This window comes from Nycticebus coucang, chromosome 1, assembly GCF_027406575.1.
Source record: "Nycticebus coucang isolate mNycCou1 chromosome 1, mNycCou1.pri, whole genome shotgun sequence".
Classification (NCBI taxonomy): domain Eukaryota; kingdom Metazoa; phylum Chordata; class Mammalia; order Primates; family Lorisidae; genus Nycticebus; species Nycticebus coucang.
Genome location: NC_069780.1, coordinates 40,312,881 through 40,331,831, shown reverse-complemented (window position 1 = coordinate 40,331,831; position 18,951 = coordinate 40,312,881). Strand labels below are relative to the sequence as shown.

Genomic DNA, 18,951 nt, shown 5'->3' with positions numbered 1-18,951 from the left:
TTTGGCAGGATGAAATACACACACACAGAATAAGTAAATATATATATACACACATATATATGTACATACACAGAGAATGCATACATATATAATACATAAATATATATGTATTATACAAGCACATATATGCATGTATGTGTACATACACTCTACTGGATGTATTTTTACAAAATTTTACATTCAATTTTAGAATTTTAGATTTGAAATAGATACTACATTGCAGAACTTGAACTTTTAGATAGCTATAACACAGACACTTGTCATCTGTCATATGAATTGGTATTAGCACTTCTTTCCTTCAAGGTCATCTTAGGGTCAACAGACATAATTACTTGTTATCATGATAGGTCAAGGGAAAATAATCAAATTAGTATTGTAAGGCAGAAAGAAAAACAAAATATTAATCCTTTCATTAAATATCAGAGCTATATAGCCCTAAACTTACTGGACAAATAGTCAATCAAGGTTTACTATATAGTTGCCATTGAACAGGTACAAGGATACATCCAGTGAATCAGAATATTGAACGATATAGCCAGCTATATCTGCCTAAGTATGAATCACTCCTGTAATGTAATTGTTCGCATCAAAAATGTTCTTGGAGGTCCATATTGGACCTCATATCCTCAGTTTATTGGATGATTCACAATTGTTTAGTTCTGCAATTCATGAAGTATTTGATAACTCCTACTAAACCACGGCTTTTCAGAATGTTACAAAAAGGCACAGAAAATATCTTCTATGGAGAGTAATACGTACTCATGTAAAAATACTCAAGAAGCTATATAGTCAGCAAATTCAAAAAATATAATGAGATCCAAACTCATAGGTCCATTAATCGCCCTGAAATAAATTTCAGATACCAAATAGTAAAAATTCCAGAAAGCACATAACATTACTTTAATTTTAAAATACTAAACTGAAATTTACATAACAATTGAATTGTAGATTAGGCCGTGATGATAGTGTGTGCATGACCCTTCACTCCTGAGTTGGAACATGACATTGCCATAATGGATCCTGACATACATGGGTAAAAATACCCAAATCTACCTTAGAGGAAAGAAGCCTGAGGGTATCAGTATTTGAAAATTGAATTTATGGCTTCTAAATTAGTGACTTTGCTTTAGACAAGCCCCTAAAATCTGTATAGGGCATGGCACTAGGTTTTTAGAATGAGGATAATTCATTATAAAAACTTGCTATGGTAACAGCTATGATGATGATACTTTAAACATTCAGGCAAATATAAACTGAACTATGTCTATTATTTTTAAAGCCAAAAATTGATGAGCCTCTGCTAATAGTATCATATCTGAAACTCAAAATAATCCACATGTGTGTGTATTTTTCCAAATTATACACATCATTTTATAGGCAACTCATGAAAAGTCACCTTCTGATAGCCTTTTTTAAAAAGAAAAATTCATTTTTCTGCAAAGGAAAAAATGCTTTCATTCAGCTAACTATTTTCAAATGTGGATGAGTTCCAAATAAAATTTCAAAATAATAAAAATAAAGTCATCCCTTAAAATTATTGCTAGGAAGAACCAATCAGGGGAAAAACATCACTTTTCCATTAGGTGATGGCAGTGATTCAGAAAACTATTCCAACAGTAGTTCTTTATATGATCAAGGCGCTTTGTCAATTTGACTACCTACTCAGCAGGCTATTGTGAAGATAAAATTAGATAATCCACATAGAACTCAACACAATGACTCATCCGTGTATATATTAATCTCCCCCATATAACCTGTTGCTGGTGCTCAAGAACTGCCTTCCCAAATTAGGCATGGAAGCCACTTGGGGTAGGGTCATCCAGATGGAACAGACCTCCTCCCAGCTCAAAAAAACAGTGTTTAACATGCAGGGTCCTACATGGGCCAGTAGACGAATGCCCGATTGCCCCATGTAACAGGCCAATCACGCCTACCGATGCTTTAGCAACTGGAAAGAAGTCCCTGCTGTGTAATGAGATTATGGAGCACATGATAGACTAACGACCTTTTGAATGAGGACAAGAAACATGAACTCACTAACAAATTGCCCCTTATACTGGAAAGGCTACACGAAGGGTGTCAGCCATCTGAGAAAAAGAGTGGAAGTGCAGATGGAAATACCAACGTATAAAGCTTCATTCTTCAGTGTTCCATAGTCAAGGCTGCGAACTCGCATCTGATTTGAGTATTCTGAAAGCAGCTAATAATTTTAGTCGACAACTACATAGAAAATATTTCCCTGTTTGGATTTATATTTCCATTGTGAACTGTATTTGAAAAACAATCAACCAAAATTGTTTTAAAATTCATTGACCAATCCACAAAAGCATATTAGTAAAATGGATTTGGGAGGTAAACAAAAGCCCTATGTCTTTAATTCTTAATCCATCTTTAACTGTGTAAAACATTTAATAACCCCTACTAAACCACATGGATAATGTAACCATAGGATAATGTACTACTTGCTCATCAGAGTATTAAGAAGATAAAATTAGATAATCTATATAGAACTCAGCACAATGACTAGCATGTGTGTGTACTAAGCTCTCAACATATATTAACTATTGTTTATTAGTAGTAATAGTAAAAAATACTATTCTAATGGGATGAATTATTTTTCCAAAAGAAGAATTTTTTGATAATTAAATCATTCAGTTTATTGAACAAAACAGTTTATTTGAACAAGTTAGATTGAGGTATATTTCACACAAAGCCACAGAGGACCTCCATTTTATTTTTATTATAGTGGTATTGCTGCTCCTTAAATGGACCATCTATGGTAAAAAGGACCAGAATTCCTTCTCACCTTTAGGAGATAAGTATTAGTAATTTGGGGGATAATCTCAACACATAAATATGTACCAACAGAATATTCATTTTTTAAGGGCATTTTAGTGTTGGTGATGCAGTTGGGTTGGCAAACATCTCGCAGTATTCTCATACTGGGCCAGTTTGATCAGTTATTTTCTGCAATTAAGAATGAAGTCCATGCCTTTGAGAGTCCATGAAGATAATTGGCTTGTTTGGCATAGTGGTGACTAGATTAGACGATGTCCTAAATAGCTAAGCAATTCAAACCAAAACACAATCACAGCTGGGGGCGGTGGCTCATGCCTGTAATTCTAGCACTCTGGGAGGCCGAGGCAGATGGATTGCCTGAGCTCACAAGTTTGAGACTAGCCTGAGCAAAAGGGAGACCCCATCTCTACTAAAAATAGAAAAAAAAAAAACTGAGGCAAGAAGATTGCTTGAGCCCAAGAGTTTGAGGTTGCTGTGAACTATGACGCCAGCACTCTACCCAGGGTGACATTTAGAGACTCTGTATAGGAAGGAAGGAAGGAAGGAAGGGAGGGAGGGAGGGAGGGAGGGAGAAAGGAAGGAAGAAAGAATAAGAAAACAGAACAAAAAACAAATCACAACCACCACTCATCCCCAAACCTCAATATACGGATTTACTCTGGGTCTCAGAGTACAGAAATGTGTTTCTTACAAACATTTTATTAATGCTATTCAAATGTTTTCAAAATAATTTAAAATTATAAAGACAAATGGTTAATTCATTGTCTTTTCATTGTCACTGATATAAATCATAAGCAGTGTGGAAAATGTTGCCAATTTCTGAATTCCCAAAGTGCAGTCTCTGCACTTTGAGAACTGAGTATTGGAGCAGAGGACTGACCTCTGAGTAGGAGGCTTTATACGCCATTACGATAACGCTATCTTCTTCATGCTGAATGAAGCGGATTCTAATAGGCTACTGACACAGTCTTTTTTGAAAAACTTTTTGACACAAATGATAACATGTAGTAGATCATGCTAAGTTTAAATTACATAAACAGGGATTAAATACATTTACTCTAGTCCATGGCAACCTCATACACATAAACTAAATTCACATGTAAATCTAGTGTTTTGAGTTTGACAGATTTAAGAGAATACTTGAATTTATTGTGTCAACTATACAGAAAATAATATACAATTATGCCAGGTTGTACACAATCTAAAAGAGATTTGATGGAAGGTTAAAAAGTTAAAGCAGATTGCTATAATCTGAATTTCTGTGTCCCCTCAAATTTCTATGTTGATTGCTAAAGTTGGAACTAACTGCTGAGCCCACATATGGACAGTAAAACTCCAGAGACATCAAGTGAGGGGGGGGGGGGTGCAAAAGCCTACCTAATAGGTATGATGAACATATTTGAGTCATGGGCACAACTATAGCCACAACTCAACCATTACAAAAGTGATTCATGTAACAAAACATTTGTACCACCCTAATATTTTGAAATTCAAAACATTTCTATGGTGAAAACTAATCACAAATGCCATAGTGTTAGGAGGAAGAGCCTTTGGGAAGTGATGATGTCATGAGGGCAGATTTATTATGAATGGGAATGGTGGCATTACAAGAGAGGCCCCAGAGAGCTGCCTTGCCTCTGCAACCATAGGAGAACACAGCAAGAAGCCATTAGCTCAGAACCTTGAGAGAAAAATTTCTATTGTGTACAAGCTACCCAGTCTAAAGCATTTTGTGACATCAGCCCCAAAGCATTAAGACACAGGAAAAAAAAAAAAAAAAAGACACAGGCACACTAACTTAGTAAGATGAATATTTCTATTGGTTCTAACTAAATCTCTAAACTACTAAAATAGTGGAAAGTGTCTATACTTATTCTAGTTTTTTTTTCCCTTTCTAATGTTCATTTTAAAATATTGACCACTGGCTGTATTGGCACCCCTCTGGCAATGATGATCAGATAGTGCTATAAAATAAGAGAGGAAGGCCTCCTGCCACCACACTCTTTGAACCAGGGCAAACATTTAGAACATTTGTGAAAGGGATTCTTTGGGGATAAGTATTAAATGAAACAAGAACTAAGATCTTGACATAGAAAATACCAAGTTTCTCATGTATAATTCTCATAATGCCTTAATTTTCCTTAAGTTTTCATGATTTTTTGAATTAGAATACCCCCATCTAAACTGGCTCAAGTTGACACATAGAAATATTTATCATTAGCAAAATTGTTAATTATAGTAAATTATGACTTTATTACATAAAAATACTTAAAAAAAGGTATTGCTTATAAGCACTGAGCAAAACATCCTAGGATGGTTCGCAATTTATCTTCAGTTTCTTCAAACTTTCTTCTTCTTATTGTTTGTCTTTTTGAGACAGAGTCTCACTTTGACATCCTTGGTAGAGTGCCGTGGCATCATACCTCACAGCAACCCTAAACTCTTAGGCTCAAGCAATCCTCTTGCCTCAGCCTCCTGAGTAGCTGGGAGTTCTTCTTCTTTTTTTTTTTTTTTAGAGCTGGGGGTCTCACTCTTGCTCAGGCTGGTCTTGAACTCATGTTAAGCAATCCACCCTCCTTGGCCCCCCAAAGTACTAGGAATACAGGCGTGAACCACTGTGCCCAGCCCCTTTTCAAACTATCAATATCAACACAAATCCTAACTCTTAGATCTGTTTCTACAGTTTTACCACTAAAACACCTCCTTACTTTTTTCTCTTTAACTATGAGTGCTCTTTAAATTGGCAGTGGCTATAATTGTTCTTATTTTGTGGGTAGAAAGCTAAAGGCAGCCATAAGTGAAATGACTGGCTACTGGTCACTCTGTCTGCCCATAGCAATGGACAAAAGAACAAGACTGTGCACAGAAAACCTGTGGCCAGACTGGGAAGAGAAAAGGAGGGAAAAGTCATAAATGTCTCAGTCACAGATGGCAAAATACACGTAACCTAAAGAGAAAAACCATTTCTCAACCAACATGCAAAGTCTTATGAATTCCTGTATGAATGTTCTAGATCAGTGGTTCTCAACCTTCCTAATTGCCACGTTGTTACAAATGGAAAAAAGGGGTCATGACCCACAGGTTGAGAACTGCTGTTCTAGATAATTACAGTCCTACGTTATCCCTACCAACATCTCTTTGGGTAAAGAAAGGCTGATTTATTTTAATAATTTCAAAAAGTGCCTACCCCTACTAGATGTCTTGTTAATTGGAGGCTTATCTATTGAACTGTACTATCAATGGCAGAAACAATTTATAAACACAAATACAAGGTTGGACAATGAAGTTCACAAACTCATCCTAGAAAAAGGGCTACATACTTCACTGTTGAATATCATCACTATGGTCACCTTCGAAGTACTCCCCTTGGGAAGATATGCACTGAAGCCAGCACCTAGTCCACCCTTCAGAGAAATTTTGGAACTCTTTTTCTGGAATGGCCATCTGAGTTGTCATTGTACAATGTCTGAAAATGAAGTTTGTGAACTCATCCTAGAAAAAGTGCTACATACCTCATTGCTGAATATCACTATGGCCACCACTAATAATAATATTGTTATTACCCAGAATATGTGTAAGTATACTTATAACATTTCTCTGGATTACTCACTACTATCATCACTATTTAAACTCACCCTGTATATGAGTCAAGGCTTCATAGGCAAAATAAGTGATTAAAGAGATATGTGCTACAGGAGAAGGACACAGAGTAAGTCTCCAGAAGAAGATAGATTCCGAAATGTAAGCCTGGAGCTGACCAAGCCTCAGAACACAAGGACAACTAGGTCAGATTTCACGCACAAAATGTATGACTCTAAACAGCAGCAAATCTCTCAACATTTTCCTAATCTTCATTGTAACTTGGAATTATATGGCTGAAGCTGCTCCTCCCAGATTGTCTGCGTATCCCCTTTATTCGTACTCAAGCATTAGCCATAATTCAGAGGTCTGCACTATTTCTCAGCCTCTCATAGGACTTACTGTTTTCACAAAATCACACTGATCTCGTCCTTCAGATGCCTGTAGAATTTATTTTTGTCAATACACAGTATAATACAAAATACAGTAGAACCCCCATATTGGCCACCTCCTTGAGTTGACTCAATGTTTACGGACTGGACATGCACCACAAACACAATGGAAGTTCCCTATGTTGACCACCTTCATAGATTGACTAATTTGTTACAGTCCCTGGGATGGTCAATTTATAGAGTTGATTAATATTATCATTAATATTATGATTACCTAGAATATGTATAAGTATACTTATAACATTTCTCTGCATTGCTCATTACTTTTTTCGCGGACAGAAATGTCTGCTCAGATTATAAATTCCACGAAAGTAACAATCATTGAGTCTTAGCCCAGCAATGATACCTAACTATCCTATACACTCAGCAAAACAGTAGCAAATTGTTGAATTGAGGAACTTTCCTATGCATTTGGCAGAAACATCTAAATTAAACTGAGTAAAACAAGCTGATTTTTAGAAACTGAAGCTCATTAAGCAAATGTTAGAAATCAAGGTCGTTGTCTTAATGAGTACAAACATAAATTAGTGTGTGGAAGAAGATGATAGTTGTCTGCAATTTAACAAAAAACATGAATAAAAACCAGGTCTGATGACTAAGGAGGTGTTCGCCCTCTCGATTTAGGTATAATATTAATTAGAACATATTCTACCATCTCCTTTCCTCTTTCTAAATTGACCCTCCCTCAGGGTTGGGAAGTATGCACAGGTTTCAAATAAAAAGAAACATTCTATCATATTTATTATACTTGGTCCCCAGTAAAAATCAAAGTGAAATTTTTTTTATAGCAAAAGATAGTTTCATTTGATAGCAATCCTGATTCTGCCCTATCAAGCAAAAGGAAATTTAAATGGTAACTTTATTTGTTGTGATGAATCCTGCCAGCATCCAATAAGTTAAAAATAGGCAGAGATTTTATTTCTGCTACTAACAGAAATTAGAGCAGAATTCAAACAGGGAGGAAATAAAGCTGCAAGCATATAATCAGGACAAGAAAGAACCAAATACAGATTGAAATTTTAAGTCCATTTTAATATGCAATCAAATGTCTCTTTAGTAACTATCAAGAAGGAAAAAGAAACCTCAAACACTTCAGAAAAGAATTTCTGAAAAAGAACCTTTAATAGAATAATTGCAGGCGGGTCCCCAGGTTACAAATGTAGGTTTGTGTTTAAGCTGAACTTGTATGTAAGTTGGAACAGGTACATTTACCTATTGCTGTAATAGGCTCTGATCATAAGTGTGTGTCACATGACATCTGGACGTTTGTAACTCAGGGACTTACCATGATTTCTGCCATTCATAAATGTGAGTTGTAAGTCAGATGTTTGTAACTCAGAAACTGCCTGTACTGGGAATATCACACTAACGAAGATTCCAAAGGGAATAATTAGAGCTGGAGTTGTGAAAGCATAGTGACCTTTGTGCTCTGGCTTAATGTATCATGCCAAAACCATACAGAAATACCTATTTACTTACGTTTTTGTTCCATCCATTTTTTGTGGATTTTCAAAATCCAATATGTTGTCTGCACAGAGAGAAACATCTACACCAACATATCACAAAGGACGACGGAAGCAAAGGAGGCAAAAGACAAGTACCACCCAGGAGAGTACCACAGATAACCATGAAAGCAGGCACTTTTACAAAATATCCCCACAGATCTGAGTGAACATTCTGGAAAATGTGATCGACTGAGGCAAAGTTGTCGCTACATTGGGAAAAAGAAGCAGGAAGATATCTTAGCAGAAGATAACCAAGGAAGCTTTGCGGGAGATAACCAAGGAAGCTTTGTGGGAGATAACCAAGGAAGCTTTGCAGGAGATAACCAAGGAAGCTTTGTGGAAGATAACCAAGGAAGCTTTGCAGAAGTTAACCAAGGAAGCTTTGCAGGAGATAACCAAGGAAGCTTTGTGAAAGTTAACCAAGGAAGCTTTGCAGGAGATAACCAAGGAAGCTTTGTGGAAGTTAACCAAGGAAGCTTTGTGGAAGTTAACCAAGGAAGATTTGCGGAAGATAACCAAGGAAGCTTTGCAGGAGATAACCAAGGAAGCTTTGTGGAAGATAACCAAGGAAGCTTTGCAGAAGTTAACCAAGGAAGCTTTGCAGGAGATAACCAAGGAAGCTTTGTGGAAGTTAACCAAGGAAGATTTGCGGAAGATAACCAAGGAAGCTTTGCAGGAGATAACCAAGGAAGCTTTGCGGAAGTTAACCAAGGAAGCTTTGCAGAAGATAACCAAGGAAGCTTTGCAGGAGATAACCAAGGAAGCTTTGTGGAAGATAACCAAGGAAGCTTTGTGGAAGTTAACCAAGGAAGCTTTGCAGGAGATAACCAAGGAAGCTTTGCGGAAGATAACCAAGGAAGCTTTGCAGGAGATAACCAAGGAAGCTTTGTGGAAGTTAACCAAGGAAGCTTTGCAGGAGATAACCAAGGAAGCTTTGCGGAAGATAACCAAGGAAGCTTTGCGGGAAACACAGAAGAGGAGCTCAGAACCCAATTTCCACGGCAGAAATGGCCCAAAACATGTTGTCTTTTGAATAGTAGGAAAAATGTCTCTCATCTCCTCAGCATCATCTCTACAAAAAGTCTCTGAGTCTCTGACTCCTCATCTATAAAATGAGCGTTATTTTGAAGGTAAATGAGATAGCACTTGCAGAGCAATTCTAGATTCCAAACATAAACATAAGAAAGAAAGAAAACATGCTTTCAATTTTCTTTCATTGCTGCTACCATCTAGACTTAAAAACAATGTGAAAGCCAAGTCATAATCCAACACTATCTAATAGAATTTCTAGATTTTCCTAAGATAACTCAGCTTCATGCTCGCTGACCATGTCTATGAAAGAATTGGGATCTCTAAAAATTCCCAAAGTTAATATTAAAAACAATTGATCTCACGGAGACAAAGTGTGAAGTGATGGTTACCTGATACTGGAAAGGGTAGTGAGGAAGGGAGGATAAAGTGGGATGGTTAATGGTAGGTGGTAAGAAACAACCAACAATATTTGATAGCACAGCAAAGTTAGGGTATACTTTAAAAGAACTAAAAGGGTGGAATTGGAATGTTCCTACCACAGAGCAATGTTAAATGGTTGAGGTAAATGGATACCCCAATTGCCCTGATTTGATTAATTTACATTGTATGCCTATATCAAAATATCACTTGTACCCTACAAAGATACACAACCATTATGTTCTCTTAATAACTAAAAATTTAAAACTTTTCTTAAAGGTCTCCAAAGGTTCTGATACAGTAGGTCTGAAGTGGGTCTGAAGAATAGAGTTCTCCTAGCAGGCAACTTTATGTAATTCTGGTAGTAGTAGTTAGCAGACAGCATTTTGAAAAACCCCAGTTTAATAAGGGTATTCTAGGATAAATTAGCTATTATTAACACATGAAATTACCAGTGGAAAAAATCAGTATCACGCAGGTGGTTAGATAGAAACAGAGAGACAGAGACAGGAAGAAAATCACAGAATGCCAGGTTGTAAGGGATTTTTCCATCCAAAAAAAAATTGTCATCATCCCTGACAGATGGCCATTTGAAATACCTTCAGTGATGGGGAATTGCTGTCTTCAGGCAACACATGCTATTTTGGGTTAGAAATTGATATTAAAAGGGCAAATTGTAAGTTATTTGGAAGACTAAAGAAATAGGGATACTATTCAGGATGAATTACACATGGAAAACTTTCTAGACTTGATTGAACTACATAAAATATCAACATTAAATTCAAAACTAATTTGCAAGACTATTTGAACATTCAAATTTTGGGTCTGCTACTTGATTCCACTAAAAAAGCCATGCTTTCTTTGGCTGCTGTAAAAATAAACCTTTTAATATATCTCTCATTCACATTTCTATGGTGCAACATTTCAACCACACATCTGGCAACACTTTCATCTCTATTTAGGCAGTGGCAAGTAAACAGAAAAAATATGTATATATATGTATGTGTTTATATACATTCATGAGCATTTCAAAATATTGGTTGTATGAATTTCATATTATATTTTGCTTACACACCAAAATATTCTGCAAATGCTCATGAATATTTTAATGGTCCAGATCAAAGCATCTTCAATGAATACAAGGTATCCTACAAAGCCATTTCATCCCACTACTTCATTGAAAACAATAGTGTTTATATTTTATATTTATCTTTATATAGTTATTCCATCAAATGAGAAAACCAGTTAACCATTTATTTGCTCAATAATGTTTTAGAAAAACTCACAAGCCCAGTGATTTCGGATGGCTATCACCTGCAATTGATGCTTGGGTATGTTGTTTTCATTTATGAAAATTATTAAAAGGCTTTTGCAGCCACTTCTATCAGATCTATGTTGCCATGTTATTGGTACAACATTGGAAAGTAGGTGGAGCGTCACAGTTATATGTGGTCCTGGATTATCTTAATCTAATCTACCAAAGTATTGTATGGAATAAGAAGTTTTTATAGCATTGTCTGGATTTTGAGGAGGCTCAAAACTCTCTTACACTGACTTATTTCAATAGATCCCAATGCTCTTTGTAGTTCAGGATTCTAGTTGAGAAGTAGAGTAGCCCCCATTTCCTCTTTCCCACTGAGCCACCACTAGAAGAATGTGAACCCCAAGTCTGCATCTTGGGCAGTATTTGTTCGTATGTGATAACTGGGCCCACAGGAAACCTTGTGGAAGTATCAGAGGAAGAAGGTTTCTATGACCACATTAGCAATGTTGCTATCTACAGTTTATTTTCCTTGGACACTAAAGAGCATCCAATAACAAATGAGTTGTTCTCTCTCCAAAGGTATCGCTTGTGTTCAAGCTTGAGACAGAGAAAAGCAGCCGCTGACATACAAGAGCTACCCGAGTACCACCACGGATGGCTTGGTCCTCTGTTAAATATAAACAATTTCACAGGGCGTCAGCATCAGACAAGGTCACTCTGTGACCATGATGGAGCAAAACAGAAAGGGCATCGCTCCCTTATCACGTCTGAACACAGACAAAACAGGACAATGTCCAAGCCATAAAATACCAAAATACCAGACATCCCCGTCTCTTTGCCAAATGAGATGGCTGCTTCTTTACCAATTACAGCTTCATGTTAACACTCTAGCCTGCCCTCCTACGGACAAGATTTACTGGGATACACCACCATGCAATTGTCCTTGCTTTCTGACAGGACCTCAGGCAGAGCGAGCCCCTACTCTCTTGGACCCTCTTCTAAGTTTTGTGAATTCTTTCTGGCAACTCCTTTCTGGGGTGCTCTGTGGTTCTCCATGATGTACAGCAAGGAGCCCAATGTATTCAGCCACCAATGCATATTCCTGGGGGGTTTTGAGTGAAGGGCACTGAGAAGCCAGCTTCGGAAGCCAAAATAGACAATCTTTGTAAAAGCTGAAAGAATTTCCATCTGCAACATGCTCGCTAAAATTCTGATATAAATAAACTCGGCCTTGAGCTTATTTTCTTACAGGGCAGGTCTGTAGCAAAAGAACCTTTAGTTCTGTCTTCAGAAGAACTACTTCTGTGAAAAATAGACAAGTGGCCCATCTGTTATTTGTTTACTAGAGGCAGAGGCATGTTTTCAAGGAATATGATTCAGCACAATAGCTCTACACGCTGGCCACAGTGAACCTGGTGGTCCGTGGTGCCGGATGTTTACCTACAGCTGAGTTGATGTGAACCTTAGACAACTGAATTAATGTGGCATTGACTTTGCTCTGAGTTTTTCTTTTCTCAGATTTTGCATTTATTGGGGATGTTTATCTCTTATTATTTCTTCCTTTGGCACATTTCATGGTCTGGTTTTTAAATATGAAAACTTAAGTGGCCTTTGAGTGCATATTGTGCAAAATGATGTGAAACAATACTGTAAAGAAGTGGAATACATTTATGTAAGCCTCAATAATTTGTAGGAGACTAAAAGTTTCCAATTATAGTGCGTAACTTTTGACATTTTGAAAAATTACTACTAGTCTTTGTAAAGTGCCAACATTGTATTCTGTCATTTCTGGCTCTTAAAAATATATACACAGACTTTTCTCCTAAGAAGCTTATTCCAATAAAAAAAACCTCCCTAAAGAAAACAGTAATAACACCTAAAAACTATTGCCATCAACCATAAATACTATTTGAATAAATACTATTCAAAAACATTTAAACACATTATGTCTAATCCTCACAAAATACACAAAAGGTGCACATATATCATTACTCACGTCTTACAGATGAGCATGTGCGTGACAGAAATTAAAAGACGGGCTTCAAACATATATTAAAGGGTGGAACTAAAACTCAAAATACTTACGTCTGACTTGATAAGTTGAGGGATGAGGCTGCGTATGTGTCTCCTACTCTATCATGTAATTAATATTTTTTCAAGAGCAATTCCTTTTAGGCAAAATTATTTTTAACGCTAAATATTCCGGGTATTGTAACAGCTTGTTTACTGTATGTCTCTGCATGCCCAAAACACACACACATTCAAAACTTGCTGTGGATTTTTATCACTCCGCAAGTTTGGAAAAGGACTTAGTCCTAAAATAAATTTGTCTGAGAAAATAGAGCTTAAAAAATGTTATAGTTATGATACAGGATGTTTTGTTGTCTCTGCCCCCTCAAATATTTTAAAATGGCTTTGACTGTAGGAATTTAATATCATCACTCAGAGCTTAAAATCTCCTGGAGACACATTCTCCCCCCGGTAGGAGTCTTGAGTATATTGTCTCTAAAGCAACACAGGCACTTCAGAGAGAAATGAAGAGAATTTTGAAATGATAACATGGATTCGAGCAAAAATTCCTTTTTCTTTCCTTTCCCTTCTCTTTTATTCTCTCTCCCTCACTCTTTTCTATTTGCTTTTTTTTTTTATTAATGTTGATCACTTACCTAACACTCTATAAAAATGTCCTTAAGGGCAAGGGATCCAGAATGCTAAGGTACAAAAGGACATTCTACCAATGCTCCTGCCCTGAGTTATCCTTTTCCCTTTTATTAGATTGCATCACTGTCTTCATGCTATTATTAAAAAATGTCACACGATTATTTTTATCAAATTGCATGATACCATATAAACATACTACTCCCTTGTTTGCTGATACAATGATCTTTTAAATATTGAAGGTTTCAAATTACTTGAAATTTTTTAGATTATGAGACATTTAGTACATGAGAGATCTATATTTTGAAACACAATGCAACTTCATCAGCAAAATAAAATATATTCATTTGTTCATGTTTATCATTTTTGTATTCTGCTCATTCAAATCCAAAGCCATCTAACACTGGAAGCCATTTGTGTAAGAATCATTTCCAAAATCCCACCCATGTTATTGCTCCAGGAAATAAGTGGATTTTAGGAGAAATTATTTGTCAAGCACCTCTTTCAGAGGTGGGGCTCAGGGAGCTCCTGAAGCTGCAACAGTTTACCAGAAGGAGTCAGGCCATAAAGAAAGAAGTGCTAGCATTGGGTGGGGCTGAATAGTTTGCATCTTTTTCCCACTGTTTCTCGCTGGTATCATTTCCATGAAAAGCAAGAATCTGAAAATTCATGCCAGAGTAAGAAATGCTACAGACTGCTTTGGGTACCCAACACCCCCCGCACCCCCCATCATATCATTAGCTGTTTATTTTAATCGTTAAAAGAACTACCACACTGATGTCTGGGCAAACTGCAAAGCAGCTAAGCAAACCATCATACTGGGTATGATATTTCTCCTGTCAAAACAGCCTTTTCTCCTTACGAAAAATACACTGAGCATGGAACCAAAGGCATTTGCTATCCAGCCATCTCAAGATCAACACCAAGCAAACACATCTGGGCCAAAATCTGCCTTTGCTTCACAATGCACCTTGCTTAACAACCTTCTTTTCAAACTCACTCAATGTAAACATAAAACGACTCTCTCTGTACCCAGTTAACATCAGACCATCCATCAGTGGCCCCAGTCGTCAATAATCCACATGCTGAACACACCTTATCTCTGTCCACTTCACCAGGCTCTGGTCAATGTATCCATTATGAACCTTGCTTCCTTTACTATGCTCAGAAGGCTGCCGTTTGCACCTGCCTCTTTAAAAAGCAAGGCTTGGCACTGCTATAGTCCATAGCTACTCAAAATGCTCCCCGGTTTCCATAGCCTCACTGATGTTACACGCTCGCGCACACACACGTATTTATATACAAGCATTCCTAATTCTGACCATTTACCTTCTTGGGTCTTTTTCTTCTCTGACTACTGCCGTTGAACTTCTCTCCACTGTCGCTTTTCTGAGCTGTATCTTCGTTTATCATTTTGAACAGTTTCGAAAGAAAATAGCTCTGCCATCAAAGCCTGCCGCCTGTGCAGACCACTAGCAAGTGTGCACTTACTGAAGGAAGGCAGAGGGAGGAGGGGTGGGGAAGGGGCGCGCGCTGGGAGGGGAAGGACGGTGACGTTGCCATGGCAGCAGCTGCCACAACTGTTTATCTGACTGCATTGTTAAATCCGATTCAACCAATTACCATCGGGAACCAGTTACAATGAAGAAAGCCTTGAAAACAGAATGCCAGGGACTCAGACGATTTGGAGACTCTGCTGGTTGGTTTCTGACACACCCTTGATACGATCAGCTCTCAACCCATGCACAAAACCTGCACTTAATTTTCTATCCGCAGGTACTCCAACACGGACAGACACAATGGATAAGAAGAAAACTATAACATTCTTGAATGTGTCTCTGAGCCTGAAGAGGGACATTTCAGCCGGTCAAGAAGCCACTTAAGGAAAAGCATTGGCTACAGTGACTATAAGAAAGCTATATTTTTAAGACGCTATCACTTGATTTAAAATTATAATCCTTTAAAATTCTGCTTGAGAAAGACTTCTGTTAGAAAACCTTGAGAACAGCTTCTCCCTCCATCAGCTAATACAGACCACTCCCTCCCTCCATGCGGTCTCTGCACCATAGAGTCTGACGGAGCACCTGTAACACCACACCGTACAACTACACAGCTCCTCAACTGCGACTTCAGGCTGGGAATAGAGTGTGTGTGTGTGTGTGTGTGTGTGTGTGTGTGTGTGTGTGTCCACGAGTGTATGTATGTGCTGCAGGTGTGTGTGTTTGGATGAGGAGAAATCATTGAATTTTCCTGAACCAAGCATGATTCGTGATATTTTAAAGGCAGCTACTCAAGGTTTGATAAATATGTAAAACACAATGGGTGGTACAAACATAAGGAACCAACGGCACGGGAACATCTGATAACTGATCTGAAAAACTTCCTTAACCTAATATTCTGTATTGGTTGATAAATAAAACACAATCCCTGCTGTTAAGAAGCATATCATAGAAAGTTCTGGATTTCTAGATAAGAAAAAAAAAAAATAGGTTGTTTTTAGAGCAAGAAACCCAGTGTCCTGTATTGGATCATGGTAGCCACGTCTGGATATTTAAACACATGAAATGGTGAACACAACCCAACATGTTTATGCAAATACACACATCCCTTTTCCTAGAAATCCTTATCCACTTGCCCAGAGAATGACCGTAATGTATAAAAATGCTTAGAAATATTAAGCATTACTTAGTAAAGTGGAGTTAGGATTAAGCCAATGAGATAATGTATATAAATGGACTCTGAGAAGTCAAAGTGTCCATGTACATGTGCTGCTATTGTTAATCTTGTTATCATTGTTACCTTGTTATTAAATGTAGACAGTTTTTACTCAGAAAAGCCTGCCTTAAAAGTATTTCTTACATGAAAATGACTGCCACTGCTGGGAACTACCTTCTACCAGACATAGCAACAAAAATCTACCGTCTTTGCCCAGGGCTGTTAGGATAGTGTGCGCGCTCTCTCTCTCTCTCTCTCTGCCTTACCACCCTGAGACCCTTGCCACATCCTCCTCTGCAGCCTGCCCTGCCCTGCTGCTTCCCACTCCCTCCATCCTCTTTCCATTACAGCACACACACCCCACCAATTCTGTCCTCCTACCACACCTCAGTGATACCTTGGATCCCACAAGGGGTCACTGCAGCAAAACTCTACAAGGACTTCTACCAAAGCTTCCAGAAGCCTAATTCCCCTTGTTTTCAGATCCCTCACCCAAATCCCTGTGATCTCCCCTACACTCTGACTTTCCTCCCACAAACCCCTCACTCATTCCCTCCCTTCACCCCATTCTGCACCCCTCACTCAACCTTCTTGAGAGAAGCCTCCATCTGGACACTGGATTCATTTACTCAGTGAATGCCTATGAAGTTCCAGGCATGGTAAGCACTAAGGACAAATTCTCTGAAACACCAGGTATACAGTGGTGAACAAAAGGCAAAGTTTTGGATTCTTGGTGCTTCTATTCCAACAGAGAAACAAGGTGGTTAATAAAATAATAATAGTGGTAAGTGCTATGGGGAAATAAATTAGAATAAGGAATGACAGAGAGAGATGCTATTTTATACAAGGCACCTGGAGATGCTCTCTAGAAATCTGAAGGAAGTGAGAGACCAAGTCAAGCAATTATCTGAAGGAAGAATATTCTAGGCAAGGAGAACAGCAGTTAAAGGTCCTGAGATTAGGAATTTTGGGCAAAAATATTGAGGAAACTATACTACCACCAAAAGAAACAATTGGACCTATCAAGGAGATATGCTGTTAACATTCTTCATTCTCAGCTGAAGTCAGAATGTGTTTTTAATCAAGGGCTTTGGTAACCAATTAATAATGTAAGCATTGACTTTATATCGCCTCTGCAATTTAAACTGAAAACAAATAAACTTCCTATTTCAACAGTTTATGAATTAATAACTCCTGATGACAGGAGTTATTAGACAGCCTCTTACAACAGTGTCTTCTCTGCCGACATTCAAGTATGTAACATTTGTCTCTAAATACTCAGATTTAGGCCTCTAACTTTGTTATCAGACAGCCTCTTACAACAGTGTCTTCTCTGCCGACATTCAAGTATGTAACATTTGTCTCTAAATACTCAGATTTAGGCCTCTAACTTTGACAATCTGCCATAACCTCTGGCCATCTGGTGTTTGTCTTTGTGCTGCTATAACAAAATACCTGAAACTGTGTAAATTATAAATAAAAGAGATTTTTTTTTTTTCACAGTTCTAGAGACTGGGAAGTCTAAGATTGAGGCACCAGCAAGTTCATGGTCTGGTAAGGCCCAGTCTTTTCTTCCAAGATGGTGCACTGAACCCTGTCTGCACAGAGCAGAGGAGCAGAAGGGGGAAAAAGAGGGCCTACCTGGTTCCCCCACCCCTTTTATGAGGTCACTTATCCTGTTCGTGAAGTCCCCATCTTCATGACTTAATCGCCCCTAAAGGCCCCAGCCCAAACGCAATCACAACGGAGGTTAAGTTTCAACAAGAATTTTCCAGGGGACCCAAACATTCAAAATACAGCAGGGTTGTTCTGGAACATTAATATATTTAAACTTTTATATGTTCTTTACAGAATGAAAAGTGCTGCAAAAATCTCTGCATAATAACATAGATATAAACATGTAAATTCAATGAAAATCTCAGCCGGTATATAAATTGAACAGGTGCTGGTAGGTGTTACATCAATCACAACATCAGAAACTCTTCACTTTCTAGTCTTTTTTTTATTATTATTAAATCATAGCTGTGTACATTAATGTGATCATGGGGCACCAGACACTGGTTTCATAGACCGTTTCACACATTTTCATCACACTGGTTAACACAGCCTTCCTGGCATTTTCTTAGTTATTGTGTTAAGACATTTATATTCTACATTTACTAAGTTTCACATGTACCCTTGTAAGATGCACCACAGGTGTAATCCCACCAATCGCCCTCTCTCCGCCCAACATCGCCCCCTCCTTTCCCTCCCTCTCCCCTTTCCCCATATTCTTAGGTTATAACTTGGTTATAGCTTTCATATGAAAGCCACAAATTACTTTCATAGTAGGGCTGAGTACATTGGATACTTTTTCTTCCTTTCTTGAGATACTTTGCTAAGAAGAATATGTTCCAGCTCTATCCATGTAAACATGAAAGAGGTAAAGTCTCCACCTTTCTTTAAGGCTGCATAATATTCCGTGGTGTACATATACCACAGTTTATTAACCCATTCGTGGATCGATGGGCCCTTGGGCTTTTTCCATGAC

At 37.8% G+C, this 18,951-nt stretch overlaps 1 protein-coding gene across 24 annotated transcripts in view; it reads right to left on the bottom strand.

Moving 5' to 3' along the window:
• Positions 1 to 18,951, bottom strand: part of ANK2 (ankyrin 2) — a 687,167-nt gene that overhangs the window by 305,666 nt on the left and 362,550 nt on the right. For 5 of the 24 annotated variants that reach the window (XM_053568201.1, XM_053568112.1, XM_053568966.1 and 2 more), the window contains exon 1: positions 15,036 to 15,430. The exons of 17 other annotated variants lie outside the window; for them this stretch is intronic. In XM_053568201.1, coding sequence (XP_053424176.1) covers positions 15,036 to 15,119 — 84 coding nt within the window. In that variant the 5' untranslated portion in view covers positions 15,120 to 15,430. Of the gene's footprint in view, positions 1 to 15,035; positions 15,431 to 18,951 lie in introns of those variants that run through there. 2 more of the 24 variants (XM_053567942.1, XM_053568471.1) reach the window with 1 other exon arrangement.